Here is a 20443-nt window from a genome sequence, read left to right as displayed (position 1 = left end):
GGGACGTACAAATGCCATTCATTCAACCCGTAAACATGTTGACAACATTGCTGTTTATTGTGCCAACAAACATTGATTAGCTACTAAATAGCAGTGCTGGATTAGCAATTACTTAAAAAAATGTTGTAACCTTAGCTTTTCATAAGAACATTTGGAAGCACAACTGTAATGTTGTTCAAATGTCTGTGGAATAAATGAGTAGCTGTTTGACTTCCTGAACTATCGAGGGGGGCGGAGCATCTGGGCCTCGAGGGATAAAATGGGACGTTTTGGGGGCCTTAAGGAAAATAATGGGTGGGTTTTTATGAAATGCCAAAGACTATTTCTGGTCCCAGGCTGCCTCTGGAAAAATATCCTACAACAAAACACAAAAACACCATAGCCTTAAAAGGCATGAGAGTACCTGATACTAACCAAAAAATAACTTTATTGAATAATTCAAAAATTATTCAATACGCGCAGGTGTTGTCGCAGGTTACGCAATTTCAGAGCACCAATAATTTGTCATGCGATATGCTCTACACGAAAAGATCCTCTCTTACGTAGCCCTCACCACCAACACACCTTTCCACAAACTAATCAACACTGCAGCATTTTATCAACACTTGGTGCGCATTCTGTCACCTTCACCTGCAAGCGATTTGTCCCATTACGGATGTGCTAGGTAATCTGAACGAAATACATTAAAGAACACAGAACAGCATCTGAGTCATGTAGTACAGTGTGCCAACTAGTTATAATAGTATTGCCCTTACCTTTAAAATGTTCAAATAAACTATAAATTATCTTTTTAAGAATGATTAATGGATGAGTCTCGGTGTAGTAGAGTGGTGCGACGTCCCGCGCTTATCTGCCTCCGCTGTGTCAAACGCTGCATATTCTGCATGCACATGTGTATTCCAGTCCCAACATCCGTGTCGCTATCTCTTTTCCTCTGGCACCCTCTCTCTCTCTCTCTTTCTCTATATCAGTCTCTCAACAAACATGCGCACATGAAAATCCAGTATTCTGACAAAGGCGAATTTAATGAATTGGTCAAATGTGTCACAGCACGTTTAACTGTAATTATTAAGTGTCCCAATGCGTATGTCTGGAAAGTCTGCAGCCAATGTATATTTCCAATAGCTTCCAATGAATAAACTACATTCAAATCCATCCTGTGGTTACCAAAATCGGGACTAAAATATAAAACCTCCATAACGTTTCAATGGGTCCCCACTGGGAAAAAGTAGCCTATATTTCCAGCTCTGGCCTAGGATTTACGATAAAACCTTTATTCTAACATTTGATTAATATTGGGATTACTTTTGAATGTAGGCATAGTTGGAGTAAATTAAGATTAGCGAAAAGGAAAGGAAGACAAACATGCATCTGTGTGTTTGTTGCAACAAATTGATTTTACACAGGTGATGCGGGAAACTGCATGCTGATGTATTATCAGGGTCTGTATAGATTACTGTATTTAAGCATTAAGACAACATGGGGTCTGTTACGACCAATATAAATCGGTTAGGGTTGTTATCACGCGCAACACCACACAGTCATTCTAAATACAGTCATTCGTGGAATACTGGCCTCATACAAACACAATGGGCATTTAATAGACCAGTTATCGAGTATTAAAACGTAATCTTGTCATACCTGTGGTAGGCCATGCAGTCTCATATACCTTAACAGCCATAGAGAATAAGCATTTATAGCAACCACTGGTCTGGGTCAAGGATAAAATGTCTTGGTCAAGAATTCCCTCGGTCCTAGTAGTGATCTTATCCACCGTACCCATAAATATAAATCAATCAAATGTATTTATAAAGCCCTTTTTACATCAGCAGTCACGAAGTGCTTTTACAAAACAAATAAACAGCATAAAACTCACAAATGCATACATGAAAGTGTTTAAAACATATATGCACACATTCATTTGAATATAAACAAAGCTGCATAAAACTAACAAATGTTCATCCTGAAACAGTCCAAACAATTTAAAAAATATAACCCACTATAGAAAAACCAACGCTGCTTAACTTTTGTTTGTAAACCAGTATTCACAAATAGAAATAAGTGAAGTAGTATTTGTTTGTGTATAATGACTTACATTTGTTTATTAATTGGTTTCCGTTTTAGTATACGCATATGGTAGTTTTATCTTGTGCATTCACTGATCATGGTTAACCTTTGTGAATTGTATGTGGCGTATTTACGGATCATGATTCCCATTTGTGAATTGTACGCTGTAGATACATACATTAAGGCAGAATTCACAAACATTTTGGTACTGTTGTATATCATGCTTTTTAATTACCCTGATCACCACTCTTATTCTAAGCAACCCACAGGCATTTCATTTTTGTTTGGCGTACAGTTTTACTGCACACTCATATTGACTGAGCGCCACCTTTTGGGGAACAATGGGAATTAAATCAATCAAATTTATTCATAAAGCCCTTTTTACAACAGCAGTTGTCACAAAGTGCTTATACAGAAACACCAGGCCTTAAACCCCAAGGAGCAAACAACAGTAGTTTTGAATTTCAGTGGCTAGGAAAAACCTAATGTCAGCATCAATTACGTATAAATGTACAGAACTGTGCTAAAGTCGTAAACCAGTTGGATTTTTTTTTAAAGCAATTAATCTGAGAAGAAAACGTTCCTTTGTTTGAGAATAAAACGATATAATAATGAAATAAACCCAAAGAAACATCAGTACAATAAAAAGTAACAAAACACTAGTAACAAAACCTATAGATCAGTATTGTCTGTGGCCTCTAAAATTGTAAAACTGAAGCAATTTGCTTTGGTACACTGTCATGTAATATTTCCCTTTTGTCTAAGATGCAAAAATCTATTTCTTTAGTCAATCATCACTCCTAACAAGCTTGCTACACAGAGGCAATATAATCAATGTCAAGCAGCAGTCTGAGCTTTCAGCTGTGAATGCCCTTTCCCACTATATTAACCTGGGCTGATTCTTCAGTCTGATCCACTTCAGGCTGTCTAGAGCAGTACAAAAGGCTCTGTCCAAGTTATTTCCACAGCTCAGATTGATTCAAGTCAGAAGTCCCTACATTTGGATTTCAAGTGTTCAGCTGTCCACTTTCAAAAAAAAAAAAAGCTAGGTGGAGACTAGTAAATTTGAGAATATCAGAAATACTTAACTAAAGAGATTAGGATGCCATGAGAATCAGGTGGGTCAATGAGATAGGAGGAACATACTCTACAAGCCTCCATTCATTAGATTGTTACTAAACTGAACACCAGGAAATCCCTTGAACAGAATTTAGTCTCCCCGTTTTGATAATGTCAGCTCGCTCTTCTAGCTAGCGAGAGTATTTCATTCTGAAAAGAATATCATATTTTAATATAATAATATAATATATAATGTTGTAATATAGAAAGAAATTGTGTTTGAGCGTTTTTTGTTGAGTTCGCCATTGACTGTGCTGTATACGGTCAATGAAATCTGGCAACACTGGAAGGGTGTTGATAACATTGAACGCTTGGTGTGTGAGAGTGGAGCAGCACAAACAGTGGAGCAGCATGCTGGAGAAATCTAGGAAAATGTCTCTAGTCGAGTTGCAAGTATTTTGTCTTTTTATCAAGCCTGTTTGCTAAATATGTGACTTGAGTCTTACTCGAAGGACATCCCTGTCAGATACAGTAACTTCGGTAACTATTCAGGCAACTTCATTTTATCCACATTTTGTTGTGTTATGAACTTGATTTATATATATATTCAGTCTACACACAATACCCCATAAAACTAGGGGAAGACACGTTTTTAGACATTTGGAACAATTTATTGAAAATGAAAAATTGCAATGTCCAGATGTTCAGTCAGATTTAAGACACGGTTTTGGCAGGGTCAATCGAGGACATTCGCAGACTTATCCCAAAGACTTATCCCAAAGACTTATTCCTGCGCTATCTTGGGTGTGTGCTTCGGGTTGTTGTTGGGCTGAACTAATTATTGTTGCCCCAGTCTGAGGTCATGTAAGCTCTGGATCAGGTTTTCTTTGAGCACCTCTGTATTTCGCTCCATTCATTCTTCCCTTACATGTCACCCAGTCCCTGCTAATGAGAAGCATCAACTTAAAATGATGTGCAAACCTCCATGCTTCATGGTAGGGATGGTTTTACCCAAATTATGTGTGGCACCTTGTTTTCACAGATGTAGCGCTTGGCATTCAGGCATAATAGTTAGATCATGAGACTAGAGAATCAGTTTCCTCACGCTCTCACGGTCCTTTAGACGGCATGTCATATGCTTTACTCAGGACAGGAGTGGCTTTCGTCAAGCCACTCTACTCAAAGCGCTGACTGACAGAATGCTGCAGAGATGGTTTGGCAGGTTCTCCCATCTCTGCAGAGAAACACTGAAGCTTTTTTAGAGTGGCCATTTCATCACCTCCCTGATCAAGGCCCTTCTTTAGAAGAGTTAACCCTAACCACATGGCCAGCTCTAAGAAGACTTTCTCCATTTCACAACGATGACTTTCTCCATTTCACACTGTGCTCCTGGGAACTTTCAATGCTCTGGCACATTCTTTATGACCTTCCCCAGATCTATGCTCAGACACAATTTTATCTTCCTTGAACTTTATGGCTTGTTTTTTTTTTTATGTGATGTGCACATAATTATATCTAGTCATTGGAATTTGATACAGGTGGACTCCAATCATCCTCTACAGAGATATCTCTAGGATGATCAAAGGCCGTTTGTCAAGTCATCTACGGAGCTGTTGCCATACTGTGAGGCAGCCGAACGAGCCTATCAGGAAGCTCTCATTGTTGCAGCGGTAGTATTTGTAGAGGAGCCAGGATGGTATGTGAGACATCTTCAGTTGCGGTTGCACCCTCCAGTTGCCTTAGCGAATACAGCTGCGGTTGCGGCCTCCAGTTGCCTTAGCGAATACAGCTGCGGTTGCGCCCTCCAGTTGCCTTAGCGAATACAGCTGCGGTTGCGCCCTCCAGTTGCCTTAGCGAATACAGTTGCCGTTGCACCCTCTTGACTACATTGGTGGCGTTGATAGTCCGTGACAAGTCCTCTGTTACGTGAACGCAGGTGAACGTAAAACGGCTGAATATCCACTGTTGCTCTGTCGATGTGGGTCAAGGTATATTGTTGTCCTCTGCTTTTAAAGTAAACAGTCATCTACTTTGTGTTGTTGATGTTGACGGGAGAGGTTCATTTTCCTGGCACCGTGATGCCAGTCAACCTTTCTTCTCCCTGTAGGCAGGTTTATCGTTGTTGGTCATCAGGCTTATAGCCCTGATGTCGTTGGCAAAGTTAATGATGGGATTGGTTTTGTGCAGAGCCAGAAATTTGTGGGTGAACAGGGATTAAAGCTGAGGGCTGAGGACACACCCCCTGGGGGATCAATGTCAATGAGCTTGACATTAACAATGAAGAATTGTTCATGCGAAGCCTCACAGCCTTGAATCTGCCCATCAGAAAGTCCAGTATCCAATGGTTTCCAGACCCATCGGTCTGAGCTTGGTGAAGAGTTTAGACAGGAACAATAATGTTGAATGCTGAACTACAGTAAATAAAAAAAATTGTCACATAGGTGCTCCTCTTCAGGATGTGTAAACAGCATCATGTTGATCTGTTGTGGCAAATTCCAGCTCCAGTGGTCCTGGCAGACTACCTTTGATGTGGGCCATAAAAAGCCTATCAAAGCACTTCTTGATGACAGAGGAGAGTGCGACGGGATGAAAGTCAACAGGACATGTTACCGTGGCTTTTTTGGGCACTGGGATAATGGTGGTTTTCTTAAAGCCAGTTGGGACATCGTCCTGGGATTAGGACTGGTTGAAGATGATTGTGAAGACACCCTCCAGCTGGTTGGCCCACACTCCGAGGACGTGACCAAGGATGCCATCTGGGCTGGCGGCTTTGTGAGTATTCACTCCATTGAGAGTGTCCCTTATGTCTGCCTATGGAGCAGGAGCACCTGATGGTTTGGGACAGCTTGCTTGGCTGGCTGAATCCGTTGTATGAGCTGTACTTTACTACAAGAGACTTTAAAATGATCTCATGTGTTTGTGGGGTATCCATGGATGTGTATGAGCATAGCAATTTCTTTAGCAATCTTGAGCAATATAACACCAACCGGGGGAAAAAATAAGGGCAAACAGGGAGTACACACAATTCAATTTATTTACTTTTATGCTCATATGAGTGGAAATAGGCATTCACATGAAAATTAACAAAAATCACTATAATTAATGTGCCATTTAAAAAAAAATACACGTGGAATGCATTAATATATTTATGTGTAACTACAGCCCGAAACCGATCAGTTATTACAGTAAATAAACATTTTTTTTTGTTATAGCAGCCATTTCTTTGTGGACATTATGTTGCTGCTAGATTGACGTGATGTTTCACCCCCCTGGCATAGGCAAGTAGGTTTTTTGGCTAATAATGTCCTGGTACTTGACAGAGTTCATGATGACATTGACATTAAAAGGGGCCCTAGGAACAGTGGAATCAAAATAGCTCCATAATACCAGAGATCCACAAACATAGTTTGCAGTAGGTGGAATGTTTTTGCCAGCATACGCATCCTTGTTTCAGTGCCAAACCCACCACTGCTATGCGTAGCCAAAGAACTCTATTTTTGTTTCATAGCCCCTCTTACAACCCAAGAACAAATACAGTTTACTTTTAACTTTATGAGAAATATATATTTTATATTATATTATTTGTTAAAAATAAAGTGTTTTCTCTGAACAATATTAGTATAAATAATATAATTTCCCATCGGTTTTTGCGTCAAATAGAACTCATTACATGTGCTTCATACACATTATTTTTTGCTTTATCTTCATCAGGGTAACAATCATTTCAGATGCAACTTCTTGTTTTCAGTGTGCATTGTCGAAAAACAAAACAAATTGTCATTTAACTAAACAGTCCCAACGCATGACACGAATAAACACACGTCCAGGAACCCATTCAGAGGCTGTTTTCTTGCTGAAATATTCAGTAGCATTTTGGAGCACACAAAAATACCCCTAATAAAAAGAGACCAAATTTGTTCCTGGGCTCAGGGGTGATCAGACGGTCTAGAAACTGGCACAGCTGCATGGAGTCTCCTCCTTCCTTTAATTTTTACTTCTTTAACTATATCATATTAAAAAAAAAACAGACACAAAATATAAATGGAGCGGGACTACTCCATGAATTAGTATTTTATTTCAACTCCGAAATGATGCAGGTTACAAGGGCACATCTGTGAACATTTAATTGCGTCACAAGTTTTCCTTCCCCAGTCCAAAAACGAGTTCCCGTCTACACTGTGTTATAGTTTGAACTCGACTGGGGAAATTCCTAGTTCCTTCTCCAAGCAGTACCCTTTGTATTTTTATGGGAACCAAAGGGCCAGGCAGTCGGCCAGTCAGCTGTTTCTCTATTCTCAGAACTGCTCTGTATATTTGAGTTGATTCAAAGGCTCCCTCCCACCTCTTCCCTTCACACTTGAAGTGGACAGCTTGGCTCTCGTCGAAATAGACATGCAGACAGTTATGGCACAGAGGGTATACGAGCAAGGCTAGTATATATCAAAAAGCTTTGCTCCTTTGGACGACAGCTAATCGGGATCTGTTGTCAGACATGGCAACGCTAACAATCTCAACAAGGACCGAGGACTTTTGTAACTTCAGCCTCAGTGAGTAAATGTGAAAGGGTGATTTGGGGATTCAGTGCTTGTACGTTCCTGATTGTTGCTAGTCTCCCTTGCCGTTTATTGTGACTGACCTCTATCTGATGGTAATTTCACTTTATTTGAAATACAATGTCTGTAAAGCAGATTCTTTTTTTCACACATTGCGGTTATACATTCACTGCACAATAGAGACACAGAGTGACAGTTCTGACTTGAATCGGATTCACAAATAAGACTAAGATATTTACTGGGCCCGAACACACAACTCAGGACACTGTGTACGTGTTTGGCTCCATGATGCCCACCCTGGGTCATATGTGACTCACTCACATCCTCTCTGATCACAGTGGTATGCATGCCGTGACTAAGAGTGGCCCAGAGATGACCCTGACTCATTCATTCTCATGGGGTTTTGTCTTCTCTGTAAATCTATTGTGTAATGCCATGGCCACTCTTTTCCTCAGAAATGGACAAGACGTTTTACTGGCTTTCCGGATTTTGCGGCGGGTCTTCAAGCAGCCGCAGAACTGTGCTTTAAAAGTTCTGTCAAAGAACATCATATAGGCCTAGATGTGCTGCCAAACGCTAGAGGTATGTTTTAAAAGGTTGTTTTTTGTATTGCTATGTTAAAATACATTGAAAAGTCTATAAAAAACATTATGCTTGAAAACAAATGACAAACATTATAAAAATGGTGCTGTCTGGTTTGCAGTTTAAAAGATTACTATTATTTTTATATTAAAATACTTTTAGACTTTTCCCAAGTATCACAACTAGATACTTCTTCCACCGCTGTGTACCTGATGATGATTGAATCTTGATTTTCTGATGGAAAAATAACGTTTGGTAATGAGAACTGAATTCCATAGATGGTAGTTGCTCAGATAGACATCTATGGACTCAGTTCTTTTTGCCTGGCAGCTACATTCAGCAACCCCATCACCCATCATGGACAACAGAGAAAATAAACAAAATGTGTTCATGTGATATGGCACTTTGGCATGTACATATATAGATATAAATATATGTATTTGAATTAGTTATGGGTAATTCACAAACAAACAGCACTTTTTGAACAGCTCTTTGTGGTGAACATTTGGAACTAAATAACATGGTGAAAGGAGACGTTTATTTGCCTCCATGTTTTTACTTATTGTTTAGTTCAAACAATGGTCATTTGCAGGTTACGTTATTCATTAAAGATTGCAAAAAGTAGGAATTGTAAAAGTAGGAATTTTTTGGGGAGGGAATGTCAATGTTCCTAGATGGCTTGCTAGTAATATTTAAGTAGCTAGCCATCTAAGTTATTATAAGTGTTATTTGAAATTGACATTTTGATATTTTCAGGAGCAAAACCAATACAGTCCAGATCAAACAGACTTTTCTGGTCACTAAAGTGAGTTATCTCACCTTTCACTTTCATTTGCCTTCCCTGTGGCACATTTAAACCACACACCCATGCAAATTGACTGAAATAGTGTGTCATAATTGTCATGAAACCTAGCGGCATAACTTGAAAGCAACTCTTTAGGTTATTCCACTATTCAATCCCTCCATATGGTATTTTCAAGTCACATTCAAATGAGGTCTGTCTTTCATGTAGGCTTGGAAAACCTACATGAAAGAGTGTTTTGATAACTGTGTAAATACCTATAAGACAAGGAGACTTAGCCTTTATATAGCCAAAGAAAATTTGTATAGTGAATTGATTCAAATATATTGACAAACGTCAGCTTTTCCTGACAAGATATACACGGTTATCAAAAAACAAGTGGGGATAAGCCTAAATGAAACACAGACTTTATTTGAAATAAATCTAAAACAACCTTTAAATAAATGGTGTATGGCGAAAAATGACACATTTTGTGAGGATTCACACTTTGTGGTTGACTATTACTCTCTATGCAGTGAAAATTACCACCATACATGGTGTACAAACTATCAAACAGTCTCAGGGATGGTTAACTCTAGCGATTTCTGCAGTCTCAATGGAGTTATGTAGACAATCTTAGTTTTTCTGGACCTTGTATAAATGCTCCTCGAATAAATTCCAAGATAATTTTATATTCAATGAATTGGTGCTTCTAGGACAATTCAAAAGTTTAGCAGAGGAATATTTACACGAAGAATGTGTTTGTATGTTTTGAATTGTGTGTTCATGTTTTTATTCTTGGGGATGATCCCCATACTTTCTATTGTTTAATAATTGTGTTGATGCAGGGCTCATCCGCAAAAGAGTCCTATGGTCTCAGCATGATGTCCCCTGCTAAAATAAAGTTAAAATAAATGAAAATAAAGAAATTCACTTATTTGGTCATTCTTGAATTACATGCATTGCATTTGTTTGTTCAACATTGGTACTTTATAATTCCGTTGTCCCACCAGTAGGAGTTCTGCCATTCATTATATTTTGCATTATTATTATGGTTTTACTATCACTCACATTTTCTCCCCATAATATCATAAAAACCAACTTGTGATTATTGTCTTGCCTCATTGCAGTGACTACAAGTCATCTCAATAGAGTCAGAAAGCAACACATGTATTCTGTCTGATAGCCATCTCGCCAAGCTGTTCTGCTTCTTTTTACCATGCTTGCTTAACCAGCAAGCATTTACTGGAACCCAGACACTTGGATGAAAGGGCATTCTCTGGCAGGCACAAGTAGGTGATTGGCTGGCATCCAACGCACCAACCTTGCCATGGCTCGTTGTACGCCAGTAACACCTTGTGTCGGCTTGGGTGCCTGTGAGCTCAGTCAAGAGAGAAGACCACAGAGAGTGTGTTTCATCTGGCGCGTAAGGATTTGACTCTGGTTTCGACTTCCTAGTAGAGCAATAAGCTTGATAAGAACCAGAGCGGCATTGGCCTTGCTTCAGAAGACACATTTCTCAACATCCACTTGAGATTGCGTCAATAAAACCTGGGCCTCAATTACAAATTAGATATCACCATACTCAGGGGTGGGTAAGAAAAACTGAGGTATAAATAATTAAAAAAACAAAGGCTGTCAATTCTTTAAGACATAGGTCTTCAACTCTCTCTTAGGGACCCCCCAGCCATTCCATCTATTAGATGTATCCCAGAGCTAGCACACCTGAATCAACTTTACTAATTAACAAGCCCTTACCTGTTGAATCAAAACTAAATTGTGAGATGGCTGGAGGGTCCCCAGGAGAGGGTTGAAGAAATTATTTAAAAAACGAATGTTTCCTCATTTTGCTTGCATTTAAATGTATCTTCACAAAGATTGTGTAAATAAGAATGTTATCTTAGCCTATTTACGTAGCAAAATAAGATTACAATATTATTTAGATAATAGATAATACGATTAAGACACATCTACCTATCATTGGATTCCTTAATAATAAGTAGATACAAATAACATTTGAATTCCAAATTGGGGATACACATCACAGAGACATGGAGAATGTACATATGAAAGGCCAAGGGGGAGGTGGTGATTCAGGATTCAGTCTGAAATCATTTCTCCCTGACATATATGTTGTCGGGAATGTTTAGCAGGATCAGATTAAGCCTAGTCCTGGACAAAAAAATATGGGGAATTGGGATTCTCCACTGAGCTCTATTTTTTAGTCGGGTACTTGGCTTAATTTGTGTCCTCGAAACCGGCCCTTTATGTTTTTGTTAAATAACTGATTAAATACATTCATAGTCTAACATTCAAAAACATATTTTCATATCTCTACACCTTCACAAATCTAACTCTAGAGTTCTGTGGATTTATTTTGATGAACATTCCCAAAATACTGGCATGTTGCTTTGACTTGCTTTGTAAGGAATTCCTGTTTACAGTAGAAGCTCACACAATATAAATAAATCCCTTTTTGATTAATTGATGCTGTCATTATTGTGCCATATATTTTCAAGAGGATTATCATTCTTGTAATCTCTCTCTCTCTTCCTCGGCTTTTCAATTTATATAACATCTATCTTGGCTGATTTGTAAGTTTCGATTTGATACTTTAAGTAATGTTAAGTGTTTCATTTATTTGTCATTACATTAAAATATTGGCAATTATAGTAATTAAAATGATCATGTATTTTAACATTTCTGGTTACTTTTCTTTATTGTGTTGCATTTAAGGAATAAATGACACATGCTTGGAGACCTTGCAATGAGAGGAAGTCATGAGCATTTAATGTGCACTTTATTTTCTGTATGAAAGATTTTCCCAGTGGATATGCCATTTTATAAGAGAATTCCCAAAAATATGATTTATTCTTTTAAAAATAATATAGAAAAGATCAATAAAACAATCTTATAGACTGGTTAACAATTACATTATGAATGTACGTTTCATTGGAAATGGATGTGCCTAGATAATGAGAACAACAGAAACATCTCTGTTTAGATTATCTCTCTGTAGGTTGCGCTCTGATAACCCCAGGAATGTTCACATTGACCATTTGGCATGGGGGTTACTGTATTGGAAATCTGATCTTTGCTATGTAGAAACGCCCTTAATGTATAGGCTAGCTGGCAACTAACATTACAGTGAGAAGATAATGGAACGTTCACCAAATGACATCTGTGCTGCAATTTTCCAATAAACTTGAGCGAACTTCTCCCTCGATTTGATACTGGTTGTACATAATTTTTTTTGGGGGGGGCACTGCCACCTCAGGAGGAAAGCCGTGGCCCCTCAGTATTGTTTCCTCATATACAGCCGATCGTATATGAATTCGACCTGGTCCGATAGTCATACTCAACACGTTACGATTAACGCGTGTTGATCAGCTTTACAATGTGTATCACGTGACATGCCCCCTCAGTCTTGCTGAAGCTGTATACTAGCAAAATACACAGCTGTCAATCAAATTTGAAAGCTTTTAGGAACTTCAGTAGTCACACATTCTTTGTAGCTTAGTGGTGTAAAACACATCTTTGATTGCATTTGCAGATGAAGGCAAGAGAGCTAGCCTACATTCACAAAATTAGTAAAGTGTATTAGGAAGCATCTTATTACCCAAACTATTTTTGGTGGGCAAAGCAATTTCGTTGGGTCTGTATGCATGAATAAAGGGGTGGGTTCTTGCTTCTTCCAAAATAGTTTATTTTGAAAGGCCAAACTTCTATGATCTGATGTTTTAATCCTTAATATAATTGATGCAACTGTTATTTACTCTTATTGACTTTATTTGCAGTACATACATTTTGAGAGTAGCAGAGGACATTGAAATTGATGTATAAAAAGCACAAATTGGTGCATAGAAATTCACCAGAATGCTGGACAATCAAATGTGAGCTGAATATTCAAATAAGTATACCCCACAACCTAACAGTTATTTACTGTCCTTGACAGCTCAGCGTTCCGCGGACAACGATCCTCAATTTTGGGACCGATGTTTTCCATCTCTAGTAAATATCATGATCTCTGGCGGGGAAACCCCTTTGAAATCCGATTCGTTACCCCCCGCCCTTTCAGTGGGTGTGGCTGATAGTCAGTGGTGTGACGTGTACTAATGCAATCTGTGGTTTTGCCAGCATAGCAGCCGCCTGTTGTTCCTTATATTGATTGGTAAGGTTTTCCACTCGTTTCGGAGACTTTATTTACTGATAATGGTAAGTACACGTTGTATTATCTTTGTGATTAGTCTCACGAGTTACCTCGTTGGTTACTGTTTTGCCTTGCTAACCCGTTAGCCAGCAATCAACCCTGCCTAGTACTACGCTCGTCACGTCAGCTGATGATGAGTGGTGCGGTGAATACAGCTAGCGTTAACGCGTGGTTTAGCGTTAGCTAACCAGTTAACGTGAACCCTCACAAATAGGAGCGGCTAAACCGTGGAAGGAGTTGACAAGTGTGTGTATAGTACGTGGAAGTAGCTATATACATAAATACATGCATAACGTTGCAGCTATCTACATTATCGTTTGATTTAAATAACTACCGGACTAGATCGGTAACGCTGGCTTGCTAACTAGTTACTGAATCAACCCATGACTTTCGGCTAATGGGTAAGTCACCAACTGGTTGGCTGTTAACGTTGCCTAGTTACACTTGCCAGTTCAAGCGTCTAGACCGTCATCTTAGTCTAGATATATATAGTCTGGCGAACAAATACCATGTAGCTAATCGTTTCCTCAAACGTGTTTCCCACCCAGATGACAGACGGATGTGTGTGTACAACTATATCCTCATAATGAAATGAAAACTAGGAAAATTCGACCTAGTTAGGATCCGGAAACCTTTCCCCACCATGAGAAATTGTATTTTAGGCTCTGGGGTTTGGAAAAACATTGAAGTCATGTTTTCGATTATGGTTAGGTGTACAGAATGAGGTTACAGGCTAGGTTAAGGAGAATGTTGAATGGGAATCATTGAGCCTGCAAGGACGGTGAAACTGCCTGGTGTGGGAGAGACAAAGCGAGAGAAAGTGAAGTGACTGTTTCTCTCGTAAGAGGGATCGAACAATGGTGTCAAAGTGGGAGAGAACACTTTGCAACTATTCCCAAGAGTATTAACGCATCAACCAAGTAAGAGATCAAGTGTCAGAGCAGAATCCCACGCTCTTTCACATTAGCTAGCATGACGTGCGGGAAGGAGCTGACTGTGTCAACTGAAGAGAGAACACAACAGGTGTGCCGCCCTCTGCCAACTCACCTGCTCCCTGCCAAGTACCTTAGTCTCCAAAGGCAGATGGGAGAACTGCCCGGTCATCTGCTGGAACTAACATGTCCCCTATTCACAGGTGTACAAACGTCTATCTGTTCCCAGAAGAGATGACCTAAGTGAGATGATAATCACACTGGGAGATGTGATACAGAACACTGCAAAGAAAGTTGTCGTTCCGCTCCCGTGCACAGATTTGATGGGATAAGACACAGCCGGGATTCTCGTATTTGTTTGTATTTCGCAGAACCCAGAACTCAACTCTTTTGTAGGCGATGCTCATCAGAGATCCAGTGTAAATGTTTTGAATTTGCTTCAGAAGGTGAACTGATATAACCGTCTCCCATTTGAACAGCAATGCGGGTAATGATGGGTTAGGGAAATGGCATGTGGGCTTGTGGTGTAGCAGTTTACTGACAGGTGTGGAGAGCCATCCTGGTCTATATTGAAGTATTTCTCCCCACTGGTGCTACGAAGGGCGAATCATGTAATATATTAGTGCCAGATATCAGTTCACAGATGGCAAAACTGCGTAATTGTTAGTAAACCACCAGGACACAAGAAAAAGGACTGGCGGTGCTTTTCAGACACTCCATCCAGTTTACACAAAACATATTTGCCAAAGCAAATGATTCAGCATGCCAAAACTAGGGATGGGTATCGGCAAAGATCTCCCGATTCGATTTTGATTTAATTTGGATATAGCAATAACTACAATACCAATATTAGATTAGATTCAACTTTGTCATTGAACAGTACAAGTATAGTACAAAGAAAGGCGGTTAGCATCTTACCAGAAGTGCAAATAGAAGGCAGAAAATGTACAAGTATTAAGTGTAATGTATGCTACAAGTGGGATGTGCAGTGAAGGCAAATGCAGTACAAATGACAATTCTAAATCTGCATCGGAGGCAAATGAAGGTGGCATGTGCAACTGAAGTGTGTAGGGATAGCTGCAATGAGGTTCCCAAGGTAGAGGTAGCAACTGAAAACGTCCTTATCGGACTTTGCAAAGCAGTGTCAGAGAAAATAAGTATAATGTATGGGTTGATTAATGCAGCGACAGAGACTGTGAGATTATACAGCCCTGTAACTGTCCCTGACTTTAATTAATGCTGAGTCAGAGACTGTGAGATTATACAGCCCTGTAACTGTCCCTGACTGAGTTAATTCATGCAGCAGCAGAGACTGAGATTATACAGCCCTGAGACCTGTCCCCGTGTAGCTTGGTTGGTAGAGCATGGCATCTAGGAAAGTGGATGTCTGTTAGACCGCAATATGGAGCAGACCTTAAAAAAAAAGCCCCTTTTTCAAGACTGGATGTCCTTGGGTGTCTATACAACTATTAATGAGGTTCTTTACATTCGTAGGGAGGTGTATGTGCGCTTGTATGTACACGTGCCCCATGTCATCTGGTGGCAATGTTAAAAATGTCTCCTTCCTGCCATCCCTCCTCCCAGTCTGTACACTAACCAAACCGTACACATTGGGGCACACCTCCTTTCTGACAGCCGTCCAAAATGTGTATTAACAAGGAGCGGTTGTTTTGCTCTGCCAGGAGAGGGGACATGCTGCCCCCGGCCCCCAGCTGGTGCTTGGATGAGTCGACGAGCCTGGGGGACGGAGTAGCAGAGACCTAAAGAGAATGGGCAGGAGGGGCTGGGGCTGCAGGCTACCTGTCTCTCCTATTGCCTCCACGGCAGTCCTCTACGGCTCCCTGGCCCTGTTTGTCTCCATCCTGCACAATGTCTTCCTGCTGTACTACGTGGAGACGTTTGTCTCCATCTACAAGATCGACAAGCTGTCTTTCTGGGTGGGAGAGGTGAGTGAGGGCTTGTGTCTCGGTTGGCTAACCGTCATATCTGTAGTTTGGTTGCTTTCTGCTTCGACGGGGTGACAGTTAGGATTGAGTGTGTGACGCTAACCCCGTCTGATGGACTCCTTCTCCAACAGACAGTGTTCCTGATATGGAACAGCTTGAACGACCCTCTCTTTGGCTGGCTGAGTGACCGTTCCTTCCTCAGCTCCCCACAGTAAGAAGTTTTCCAGTCTCTCTCTCTCTCTCTCTGGCTCTCGCTCTCTCTGTCGGGCTCTGGCTGTCTCACTCCCCTCCATCTCGCTCTGTTGTGTAAGCACTGTTGGATATCGCAGTTAGCTGTAAGTGGTTGAGTTTCATTGCCATCGCACTAAACAATTTTTCTGCTCGTTGAAGGTCCGGCCCCCAGATCTCCAGCCCGGAGGTGGTACTGAAGCGTCTGTCTGCCCTCTCCCGGAGTGGCCCTCTGTTGGCCCTCTCCTTCCTGGCCTTCTGGGTGTCCTGGGCTCCACCGGGCATCCAGTTCCTGCTGTGCCTGTGCCTATATGATGGCTTCCTGACTGTGGTGGACCTGAATCACAATGCCCTGCTGGCCGACCTGGCCTTGTCTGCGGACGACCGCACACGCCTCAACTTCCACTGCTCGCTGTTCAGCGCCCTGGGCTCGCTCTCCGTGTTCCTGTCCTACGCCGTCTGGGACAAGGGCGACTTCTACTCATTTCGGCTGTTTTGCGTGACGCTGGCGGCTGGCTCGGCACTGGGCTTTGCCACCGTGACACGCCTGCTGAAGAGCCGTTTTCAGAAGGAGGCGCGTGTGTGTCAGGATGAGGCGCTGAAGCTAAAGGAGTAGGTGACATTTCCATTCATCCCACATGCCCTTCAGAAACACCTGGTTGACACTGACAAGCAGCTGGCAAACAGAACAATGGAACCCATTCTTTGTTTGATTCAACCAACTTACCTCAGGGCCACAAATCTGTCTGGACCAGCCTTGGCCAGGGATAATGCTTGCTAATGGGATATTTTAAAGAGACTGTTGTGCCACTGAAATCTGATCTTGCAACATTTAGGCACAGTGTACACACTCATTCAGTCGGTTTGGCTGATAAGTCAACTGTAACGTGCCCGTGTGTGTGTGTCCATCCTCCCTCTAATCCCTCTCCCAGGTTGAGTATCGGCCAGAGCAGTCTGACCCAAGAGGAGAAGCCGGTGACTGTAGGACAGTATCTGAAGCAGCTCTCCAAGCACAGGAACTTCATGTGGTTTGTCTCTATGAACCTGGTCCAGGTGTTTCACTGCCACTTCAACAGCAACTTCTTTCCCCTGTTCCTCGAGCACCTCCTCTCTGACAGCATCTCCGCTTCCACCGGCTCCATCCTGCTGGGTAAGAGACAGGAGTGCAGCCGAGTGTGTTCCGTGACCAGGGTGAATTGCCTCATTCATAAGAATGGCCTTCGTTTCATAGCCTGGCTACAAATCTAAACAGTAGCACACCCCGAAATAGTTCACGCAGCCGTCAATGCCTCTGTTATTACACAACCTTAAATACTTGCAAGGGCTAGTATTCACTCCGTTCACTCCTGCCAATGACCTTTCCAAATAATGTATTTGCGTTCATGAGTGAATGTGTGTTTGGTTGTCTCAACGGCTGCACTCGATCTCCCCTCACAGGCATTTCCTACATAGCACCCCACCTGAACAACATGTACTTCCTGACACTGTGTCAGCGCTACGGGGCCTACGCGGTCATCCGCTGGCTGTTCCTGGTCAAGCTGGCCCTCAGCGCGGCCATGCTCCTGGCCGGGGCTGACCAAGTCTACCTGCTGTGCCTCTTCATCGCCAGGTGTGACACGCGCTCCTCCCTTCATCCGCATTTTCGATGTAACACGCTAAAGATTTTTGCCGCAGGTGTTTCGCAACGCGACAAATGTGTGTTTTTAGATATTTTTAGGTGTCAAGATTAAAATGGACGCATTCAAATATTTGTCAGTTGACCCAGTGTCTTGTTTTTTCCAGTACTAAATAACCAGTGTAGATTCCCAGCCTGCCTAGCAGGGGGTTGGCTCTGTTTGCACTGAGCCTGGCTGGTGGTTGTGTTCCTACCACCACAGTCAACATGGGGCTGGCAGCGATTGGGTGTAGCATTCGGCTAGCCCCGTGGCGCAGGGCCATTGTTTTAATACAACCACAATGAGAGAGTCATCATGGAGTCTGTCCTTTTGTTGGCCGAGGCCTTTATATTAATGCCTTGAACTTCTTCCTTAAGAAGTTCTTCTTAAGCTCCCGCTTTAGGGAAAATCTGACACATATTCCAAATGATGGGCTATTGTCCTCGACAGTATGTCAGTAACAAGTCTTCTGCTCTGCCCCCCCCCCCCTCCAGTAACCGGGTGTTTACTGAGGGCACCTGCAAGCTTCTGAACTTAGTCATTACTGACCTGGTGGACGAGGACTTTGTGGTGAACCGGCGACAGCAGGCCGCATCTGCTCTACTCTTTGGAATGGTGGCCCTGGTGACCAAGCCCGGCCAGACCTTCGCCCCTCTTATCGGGACCTGGCTGCTGTGTCTCTACACAGGTATGACTGGGTGGGGGAGGGCAAAAGTCTGGCGAATAACGGTTCCTTGCACCTAGACATTTCCAAATGTACCTCGCTACATTAACCTAGGCAGATTCCTACGCACTCACGCCTATTGCTTATTCCTGTTGCCTGTCCCTCTTTCCAGGCTACGATATCTTTGACAGGAGCTCCGTACAGGACACGGCAGCGGCGCTCACTATCTCGGGTCAAGCGAGCGCCATTGTTCCACTGCGCCAGGGCTGCTTCTACCTGCTGGTGTTCGTGCCCATCTCCTGTGCCCTGCTGCAGCTGCTGGCCTGGTCCCGTTTCACCCTGCACGGTCGCAGGCTGCAGGGCGTCAAGGCCCTGAGGCAGGGGGCCCAGCATGGCCACCTCCTGGACGTCAAGGCCATATGACCCGGAGAGGGCACGGCCGTCCCAACTCCGTCACCTGACCCCCATGATTCTATACCACCCTCTACCGCTGGGGTCAGCGTAGAGGGACAAACTAAGGAAAACCCCACTGTTGAGTTGTGACACACTTGTGTATATTCAAAATAACTTGCCTTATTTTGATATTAAGATGACAAAGACTATATTTATGTACGAACTGATGACCAAATTATACAGAAGGGCCGAGCCGATAAGAAGCCCACGCGCTCCTCTCCAGGATAGGGTTCACTCAGCCAGTAGACAACATCCTCGGTTGAGGTGCATCCCTACATTATCACCGTCTGGTTAACCTACATTATCACCGTCTGGTTAACCTACATTATCACCGTCTGGTTAACCTACATTATCACCGTCTGGTTAACCAAAGTGAGAGGCTGCAGAGATATTCGACAGGCTGTTTTCCTTTTCTGATGTCTGAAGGAAATTTGTGTTCAAACATGAGCAAATTGGAGAAAAATCTAAATTCTGATTTGGCATTGACTCTAATCCTTGGACGTGTAAAGCGGGTTGTGTTACCACAACCGGTTGATTCTGTTTTTGTTAAATGGTTTGCGTTGTCAAATCAAGTACGTGTGTTTGCACTGTGGACAGAGAGGGTTCAGTGAGATGACATCCATATCCAGTGTTCAACTGCTAATCCAAATCTCATGCGTTGTTTTATTTAGCTGATGAGTGACATTTACTTGGTCGTAACAAAACAAGATCTTAAGCACCATGTTTACATTTTGTAACCCAAGTACGGAAATTATTTTATAGAGAATTGAAAAACAGACTTCAAACTGTGCCGTGATCTCCCAATGGTAATGGAGAAGAATACATTCCATGATTCTATTACAAATATGTTCTTAAACATGCCAATTTATTCATCTAAACAAGTGTTCTCATAGTTTGTCATACCAAAGTCACCCTCTAATGGTGTTTTGGAGTGATTCAGGAATTGTACAATGAAATGTGAGTTACTTGGCCACAATGGAAATCTTACAAGACAGCTGTCCAGCATTCAGCGTAGATGCCTGTATTTTGCCCGTTTTGTCAAAAATGCTGTAAAATGTTTGTGTGGTTGTACTTCTGGTCTTTGTAGCACCTGCCGTTTCTCAAACCATCTTTGTGACTTAAAGGGATCTCAGTACTGGAGCTTTTGAAAAGTCTTAACCCCTTTTACAGATCTGTTTTTAAATAAATAATGATATAATGATTTCTCTGAACTTCATTCAGCAGTGTTTGCTCATGTGCAGCGTCTAGCGTGGAGGAATGCAATCGAAGACCAATAAGATGGTAAAATATTAAACAGCATTTTCCAGAATATA

General features: G+C 41.9%; 2 protein-coding genes across 3 annotated transcripts in view; one reads left to right on the top strand and one right to left on the bottom strand.

The window, feature by feature from the left end:
- Positions 1 to 924, bottom strand: part of sema4gb (sema domain, immunoglobulin domain (Ig), transmembrane domain (TM) and short cytoplasmic domain, (semaphorin) 4Gb) — a 33853-nt gene extending 32929 nt beyond the window's left edge. For both annotated transcript variants that reach the window (XM_029119908.2, XM_013133930.4), the window contains exon 1: positions 756 to 924. The gene's annotated coding sequence lies outside the window, so the exon portion shown is untranslated. The remainder of the gene's footprint in view (positions 1 to 755) is intronic.
- Positions 925 to 13133: 12209 nt separating this feature from the next.
- On the top strand, positions 13134 to 20333 carry mfsd13a (major facilitator superfamily domain containing 13A). The gene is made up of 8 exons (XM_010865416.4): positions 13134 to 13257; positions 15867 to 16130; positions 16262 to 16341; positions 16521 to 16970; positions 17291 to 17508; positions 17796 to 17967; positions 18508 to 18701; positions 18850 to 20333. The coding sequence occupies exons 2-8, from the start codon at positions 15954 to 15956 to the stop codon at positions 19098 to 19100; spliced, it is 1542 nt and encodes a 513-aa protein (XP_010863718.2). The 5' UTR covers positions 13134 to 13257; positions 15867 to 15953; the 3' UTR covers positions 19101 to 20333.
- The last annotated feature ends 110 nt before the right edge of the window (positions 20334 to 20443 follow it).

The sequence above is a fragment of the Esox lucius genome, chromosome 5 (genome assembly GCF_011004845.1).
Source record: "Esox lucius isolate fEsoLuc1 chromosome 5, fEsoLuc1.pri, whole genome shotgun sequence".
Taxonomy (NCBI): domain Eukaryota; kingdom Metazoa; phylum Chordata; class Actinopteri; order Esociformes; family Esocidae; genus Esox; species Esox lucius.
The sequence above is the reverse complement of the archived record's forward strand: the minus strand, read 5'-3'. Positions and strand labels throughout refer to the sequence as shown.